Source organism: Eufriesea mexicana, unplaced genomic scaffold (genome assembly GCF_001483705.2).
Source record: "Eufriesea mexicana isolate 0111107269 unplaced genomic scaffold, ASM148370v2 scaffold1601, whole genome shotgun sequence".
In the NCBI taxonomy this organism is placed as follows: domain Eukaryota; kingdom Metazoa; phylum Arthropoda; class Insecta; order Hymenoptera; family Apidae; genus Eufriesea; species Eufriesea mexicana.
The window spans coordinates 348,612-356,179 of NW_016909695.1; the positions used below are offsets into that span (position 1 = coordinate 348,612).

At 33.9% G+C, this 7,568-nt stretch overlaps 2 protein-coding genes across 5 annotated transcripts in view; one reads left to right on the plus strand and one right to left on the minus strand.

Annotated features, from left to right (window-relative positions):
* LOC108548387 (uncharacterized protein PFB0145c) overlaps positions 1–3,329 on the plus strand; it is a 104,920-nt gene extending 101,591 nt beyond the window's left edge. For all 3 annotated transcript variants that reach the window (XM_017901301.1, XM_017901302.1, XM_017901303.1), the window contains exons 3-4: positions 41–753; positions 1,613–3,329. In XM_017901301.1, coding sequence (XP_017756790.1) covers positions 41–753; positions 1,613–3,218 — 2,319 coding nt within the window. In that variant the 3' untranslated portion in view covers positions 3,219–3,329. The remainder of the gene's footprint in view (positions 1–40; positions 754–1,612) is intronic.
* A 970-nt stretch (positions 3,330–4,299) lies between these two features.
* Mvb12 (multivesicular body subunit 12-like Mvb12) lies at positions 4,300–7,568 on the minus strand. Of its 2 annotated transcripts, none has more exons than XM_017901285.1 (8): positions 7,279–7,568; positions 5,990–6,128; positions 5,607–5,805; positions 5,376–5,526; positions 5,206–5,289; positions 4,781–5,120; positions 4,649–4,699; positions 4,300–4,573 (listed from the first exon to the last, which is right to left on the minus strand). In XM_017901285.1, the coding sequence occupies exons 2-8, from the start codon at positions 6,116–6,118 to the stop codon at positions 4,538–4,540; spliced, it is 990 nt and encodes a 329-aa protein (XP_017756774.1). In that variant the 5' UTR covers positions 6,119–6,128; positions 7,279–7,568; the 3' UTR covers positions 4,300–4,537. The 2 variants fall into 2 exon arrangements, with proteins under 2 accessions (XP_017756774.1, XP_017756775.1); XM_017901286.1 differs by lacking the exon at positions 7,279–7,568 and adding an exon at positions 6,728–6,881.

A 7,568-nucleotide genomic window follows, 5' to 3' on the forward strand; every position in this document is an offset into this window, starting at 1 on the left:
CCGCTCTTCTAACGAGCCCTCGTTTCATTTCCCATTCCAGGCCAGCTTGAGGCAGGATTGCAGCATTAGTAAAGACATACAGAACCTGAAGTGCGAGATAATCACAAAACTGAATCCGTCGGAGGTACCTGTTGCACTCGACGACCTGGACAGAGGGGTGAAGAAGACACACAGCTTCGCCGGGAGCGATATCTCGAAAACGAGTCTGACGAGCAGCGAGAACACGGATGTGTCGATTATCACAACCACCACAGAGGGCAGCCCCTCGTTGCTCAGCACCGAGGGTTTCTGCGAGGGCGAAAGCACCGACGTATCCCCGGGCTCGACTCTAAACAAATCCAACAGGTGTACACCGACTATGGTCACCGACAGCGAAAATGAAACGACAATGATCTACGACGACGATGACGACGAGGAGACTATGATAATGGAGAACGGTTTGAAGCTGACGAGGAAGAAGGCGGGAATCGGCAGGTCGAGGATGCAAAAGGCTTGCAAGGAAACGGATGTAATTGCGTCGACGAATATCTCGAGGACTGAGAGTAAAGACGACGGAATGGACTGTAATTTCGTGTCGGAAGACGAAGAGAAAGAGCAAGAGCCTATCTATGTGAACGCTTGCAACGAGACAAATTCGAGGAACCTGGAACACACGGACAGTGTGATCACGGAGTTGCCGAAGATTAACGAGGATTATAGTAATAATAACAGTAGTGGAAATCTTGGAAATACTAATAACAATAATAATAGCGTGTAAGTATTGGTTTCTTTGAAAAGGTGTAAGGGAATACACGTTTACGAGGGTTTTCTAGTTTGTAATGTTAGACCTGGTGCATATGAAATGTCCACTCAAGTTCGAAGAAGCAATTTACTTTCATTCGTGTGTATTGAATTCTTCGAACTTTATTATTTGAGAATTTTAGGAAATTAAATTGAAAATGTATAGTAAAGAAAAAAATAATTTAATTTGTTTTGTATAATATATATTAAGTATAATATAAATTATGTTCTAATTAAATACAATATTTATATAGTGTTTTAAGAAATTTATCTGATTAAAAGATTATTTTATAAAACAACATTTAATATGCACCAATTTCATAGTAAATTAAAAGGAGAATTTATAGTTGACTATAGCTCAATTGGTTGCATAAGTTCTATATATAAATATTTTGTTTTAGTGGAAATTGAGGAAAATGGTACAGGAAAAATTCAGTGATGTGTCAGAGTTTATTCTTGTGAAATATTCTCAAAGCATAAGTCTATCCTTATTTTAATTTAGTACTTATAATCCAGAATAATATAATATTTATTTTGAGATAAATATATTCTCAACTTTTCTTAACGAAATTAGTTTTATTGAGAATAAACTCATACTTTATCATATCCTTTTGGAATTATTAGTCTCTTGAAAAATACTAATCTTAATTATAAAACTCTATTTGTATAAAAATCATATTGTCATAGAAACAATTTTGATTATTACCATGTCATATAAATTCCAATGTGATCTATCATATAATAAGTTTAAATGCTAAATTGATAAATTAGTTAGAATGTTTATGAATAATAAACAGCATTTACATTTGAAATCTATATTTAATTTGTACAGATCTCTGAAAATGGAAATCGACGAGCACAACGTAGAAGAGACCAGCGGGAACTGGTACAGCGATCCTGATGAGGATAAAATGAACGACGATGTCTTTAGACATAGTACGTATCGACCAAACAGCAACCATAATTCAGTTTTGGAGTGCGTTAACCAGATCCTCTTGCGAGACATGGAGGAAGAAGAAAGTATCCTTTCCGTGCCTAGGAGATTCAAGCATCGAGGGAGAATCGTCCGGTTTCAACCAGCTAAATTATCAGACATCGAGTCAGTAGGATCTGAAATGGAGAGGAAGAACTCCGAAGAAGGAATTATCGAGAAAGAATCAGTGAGCAACGAGTTCACCGATGTTCCTGCCAACAGTTTTGAGCCCACTGCTACAGAAGATGAATTTGGCATGAGTCTTACTCAGAGTGTTTCAACGTCGAATGTTGCGACCACAATCGCGAATCACGAGTCGAGCCTCGAGGAAGAGTCAGAAGAATCGAAAGCTATCCCAATTGTCATTATAGAGCCAAAGGTCGAGGTGGAAGAGACACGGCACGCAACTTTCTCCTCTTCACAGGTAACACAGAAAACAAAGACGTCTGTGAATGCGACAAACCCACCCTTAAAATTAGAGCGAATCGAAGAGAAGACATGTTTACAGATGTCTACGAAAGGGCTGACTATAGCAAAGAATTTGGACTATGAGGATATTGAATCGCTTCCAGAAATCATATCACCACCACCTAAAACGCCACCTGCACTGCCGCCCAAGCCGCAGTTTAAGAACAATACGTTAATCCTAAAGAAAATCCCTAGTCCCTCGTTTCTAATTGACGAAACGCGGAAAAAGCAGCAGCTCCTCGAATCCAATTCGTCTGAACACACCAAGAAGATCTTTGGTTTTATATCCTCTCCTTTAAAATCTGCCGGAATTAATGTGTCATCTGCAAGAAGTTTGAATTTCGACGATGCTATTAACAAAGTTACAGGGAACAACGAGGAAGGAAATTTTTGGAAGAATAGGTTCAATAACGTTCGATCTTCCTTCCAAGCACGACAAAACCACGAAACTAGCGGGGAACAGACGCGAAAAATTCCCCGAGTCACCAATATCGTACGCCATTTTGAGGAATTCAAAATTGGCGGAGAATCGGAGGATCAAACGAAGGAACGCACGAAAACGAAAGAAAAACACGTTCATTCAGAATTCGATCAAGAGTTTGATATCAGACAGAATTTTGAAGAATTCAATCTAGACGAATGCGATCTATCGGATGATCCTGATAGACCAGAGGGTGATGGATCAGAAAGGCTCGGCAATCTTGGGGCGACGGTTAGTCAGAACGAGAAAACTGCCGCAACCAAAGACAATAATAATGTTCCTCTTGCTGCGAGCAATTCGAGCAGTGGCTACGATCACTTCCTAGAAGCGACAGGTCTTAGCAATAAATCTATATTGACACCCTCGAGGTTGCTGAGCAACCACAAGAGTATGCTGAAGCCGAAAGACGTGAAGTATAAGAATAAGATCAAGGCGACAGCTGTAATGGAGAAGCACGGTATTTCTACGACAAATAATACTACTCATGTTAGACATTGGACAGGCCCATTCGTCTGACGACTGGCTCAAGTTTTTCCAAAAAGTCTGTTCCGACAAGAAGCGTCTGCCGAAGGAACGTGAATGATAAGTAAATGAGAATTAGTAATTATGATAGAAACTAATGGAAATTCAGACCGTGCTTCAAATACGATTATTTGAATGTAAAATGTAATTCTGTAAATTATTATTAATGTTCACTTTCCTCTTTTTAATACAATGCTTTTATTAGGTTCTTGTTACTAAAGAAATAGAGGAATGTAGGTGTTAATTTATTTATATCAGCTTCGATTTAAAGAATATTTCGATGTGTTGTATATTTTGATAAAATGTTTCTTATCTATTTATAGCGTCATTAATGAAATCGATGAAATGAATAATTAATAATACCGTACGTACGTTAATATAGTTTTTTTTTCGCTGTGAGGTGCCGCGAGTAAGTTTGTTTACTATGGAATTTAATGTTTTTATTATGAGAACGTTTTTGTTCTGTTGTTTTCGACCGAAAGTCGCAAATGAAAAATTGAACGTGTTAAACGAATAATGCTTATTTTTACTTCATTAAATTGAGTGAAATGAAACAAATAGGCGAATTAGTAATGATGCACATTGTTTAAAATTAAATTATTTTTTATGTATATTAACCCGTAATTACGTTCGTGCTACATAACCTTTATTATAAAATTCAAATGATCAAATTCTAAATATCTCAACCGATCGTTACTTAATCCCTTATAGTATTTAAGAATCCGCATGTATGTAATTACGGATTAAATATTCGTCAACTAAACGGTATAAAAGCAAAATATACGTATTCTATAAAAACATTAGAAACATTGCATGATACTGACTATACGTACTGACAGAAATCAGTTCAAGGATAAAAGTAAAACTGTATTGTTTTCTTTTTGTTGGAAATAAAATTAAAGATGATTTTATTGAAAGATTCCTGCGTTTGATTAAGAAATAGGAATACACCAGTATAATGTTAAGTATTTTGTGGCAATTTATAAACAACTAGAACATATGATACATATATAACTTCTACTATCTATAAAAATACAACGCAACTCTATAAAAATACAATGCTAATTGTCACTGGTATTAAAATCTAAATAGGACACGAAAAAAAAAAAGTACTTCAGAAAATGGACAATATTTAAATTCGAACATTTCATCGGTAAATGTTTTAAAAGGATTCCATTTTCGCGGGTTAGTATAAATCACTCGTTCAGGCACTCTATTACACTTGGCTAGTGCTATATTATCAATACAAATGTATAGACATAGCTGAAAAATTGCATGAAGAATCACACAATTAGTTTGGCACAGTGGTTTCTTCAAGTTTCTCTCTCTGCACGAAAATCGTAAAAAAACTGCAAAGAGAAATGAAAAATAAAAATATTAAATACATTAGTACACTATAAGTTTCGAATGAATATCAATCTTACCTCTTTATCCAAATCTTTCTGAGTCCAAACCCTAATCATAGGTAGTTTATTCTGTAAGTAATGCAATTAAAAAATAATTGTTTACAAAACAACACATAAAAAATATAATTTGTTTCAATAAAAATTACTCACGGAAGAAGAATCAGATTGAACAATTATACGTGGATTAAGAACAAATGGGATTCCATCCAAATCAGAGGACCCTAGCAATGTACCATAAATTGATGTAGATCCAACAACTGTTGATGTTGGAGGTTGTGGAGCAGGTCTTGTTGGTCTAATTCTTGCACTAGGACTCAGAATTTCGTAATCTCTATCGCTAGATTCTTCATTATCCTTTCCCCCATTCCCACTAATTTGTGGATAAACCCCGTTTGTCGGTTTTGGCGAAAACTTTGGTTTTGGTGGCCTTTCAGGAGGTACTCTATGGGGTGTTCCATTTGATGGATTTGGGGAAGCACTTTGAAGTAAACTATAAGTAGAATATTGTATATTATAGCTGTTAACATTTGATGTAAATATATCTTAATTCTTTTTAAAATATGAATGACTCTTACTCTATATTAACATACGATTGTGAATTCGAATTGCCATTTACAATATCCACAGTTTTGTAGCAAACACAAACTCCATTGATGATACTGAAAAAAAAAAAGAAGAAAACAAAATGAAGATATGAAAAACAATTTGTTTTATAAAATATTTATAATTCTCTAAATATACATACCCAGCAGCAATAAACCCGTTTGGTGCCATTTTAGATGTATAAACCTTATGTATAACTCTACTACATATGATAATATCAGTAACTGCTTTTGAACAAAGTTCCTTATTTCTAATTTTATAGCACACCTGCTTCTTCCTCCATGCCTTCTGCACTAAAATCCATTACTGCAATGTACTAAACAAAAACACTTTCCTGATAAATGATACATTGATCAGTCTTACGTATGCTCACATGAATCTACAGTATAAGAAATTATGCTGTATCCTTCCGGTGGAGTATCTCGTTCATTAATAACTACTATATCTTCGACCACACACTGAGATAACCCTTCAGTCTTTGAAAAACATATGTATCTCCCTTTCTTTTTAATAAAGAGTCCACTTTCTCGCCATAAATCAGCATCAGTATCTTGATCATATGTTCTTGACACCTAGTGATAAAATAATATATCACAATTCTATATAATATTAATCAATCTATAAATAAAATTTTAATATTTAAAAATAATTAATTAAAACTAATAAATAATTATAAAAATAATTAAAAAATAATGTTATAAACTTAAAATAAAGTATATTAAATAATTCATAAAAATATTTGTTAAGGTTATTTACCACTGTAAAATTTGGTGGACACTTATCTATATCTTCAACAACACTTATGGAAGTGATGGGCCTGTCATCAGGTAACACAGATGATAACTGATGAACTAACATTTTGTTGCAATTAGTCTTCTTAGACATTGTTGCAATCCTGTTAAAAGCATATTTATGTAACTGTTTTTGTTTGTTATATACATAACATATACTGAATCACATACACATATAATATGTTAAACTTAGATTGTTACAAGTTAATGACTATAATATACTGTTTTACAGATAACACAATTATTACAAAAAGTTAATTTTAATAGATAATTCTAAACGATATTTTAAATATCACAATTAGCATAAGATATCTAGTAGTCATAATATGATAAAATAGAAGAAAAAGTTCATTGATATAAAGCACATTCCCCCACTAAAGTTCATTATACTTTGATTCATCAGAATTGTGAGGAATGTAACTGTGGTCTTCCCCTACTTTAACTCGATGACCTATTTTCGATCGATAAAAAAAATGTATGATAATAATTAGCAAATTTCACGTATTAAAGATTTTAACGATGACAATTTCGAAACTCAATAAAAACTAGTTCATTAGTATAAATGGAGCACTATTGAAACACGTATCACATTTAATATAATACATTTTTTAAATATTCACTTTTAAAATATTCATGATATAGAAACATAACATTCAACAATATCAGTCATCCACGCTATTCGCATATTTCTGAATTTGCTTACCTCTAAATTTCACGCGACACAAATTTATGAATTCTGCATATTTGTTACTTTATTTATTGTTGTACTTTTTATTAGCCGGTCAATTAATCACAATAGAATAACACGGCAATTTTCAATCGAGGCACTATCGACTCAAATTTTCTTTGACACGCAATTGTATTCTTTGAAAGACTCATTCGTAATAAAGTGAAGGTATCCCAATACATATGAATAAACAAAGAAGGAAAGAATTGACGACTGAAGAGAGAAACGGAACCATGAGAGAGAAAAGTACTTATTGAGTGGAAGATAAACGTATGTACATCCAATCAATTGTTCCGTCACTGTTAAATAATCTAATGTTCACGTACATTCAAATACTATCAAGTCAAAAGCTGATAAGATAGTAACCGAACCTCACAAACACTATAACTCATAAGAATTGCTCTTCTTCTTTGTCTCTTCGTTGACCGTTTTAACTAAATTGATATCAATGACATCACTTCTACCACCACCACACGGTAATGACTACCATCTTAACTGACTAGGGTAGTTGTGTTCAATAAGCTAACCTCTGTTTCCGTTCCTTTCACGCCGTGAAACTTTACGGCGTTTTTCTTCGTCCTTTCTGTGTGATTACTCTCCGCCGGATATTCGCTTGATCGTACACGTTCTAGTCCGCTTTATACTTAATTAATCCGTTTTCCAAGCGATAAGAAAATGGATAAGAATCAAACGCCACCCCTTTATCAGCATGCTTATTGCTTGATTGTTTGTGAAAAATTTTTAACACAATTTAAATGTACAACACTGTAACACTTTCTTCAATCGTGGCCATGACACTCAGCTTTAATACTGAAAC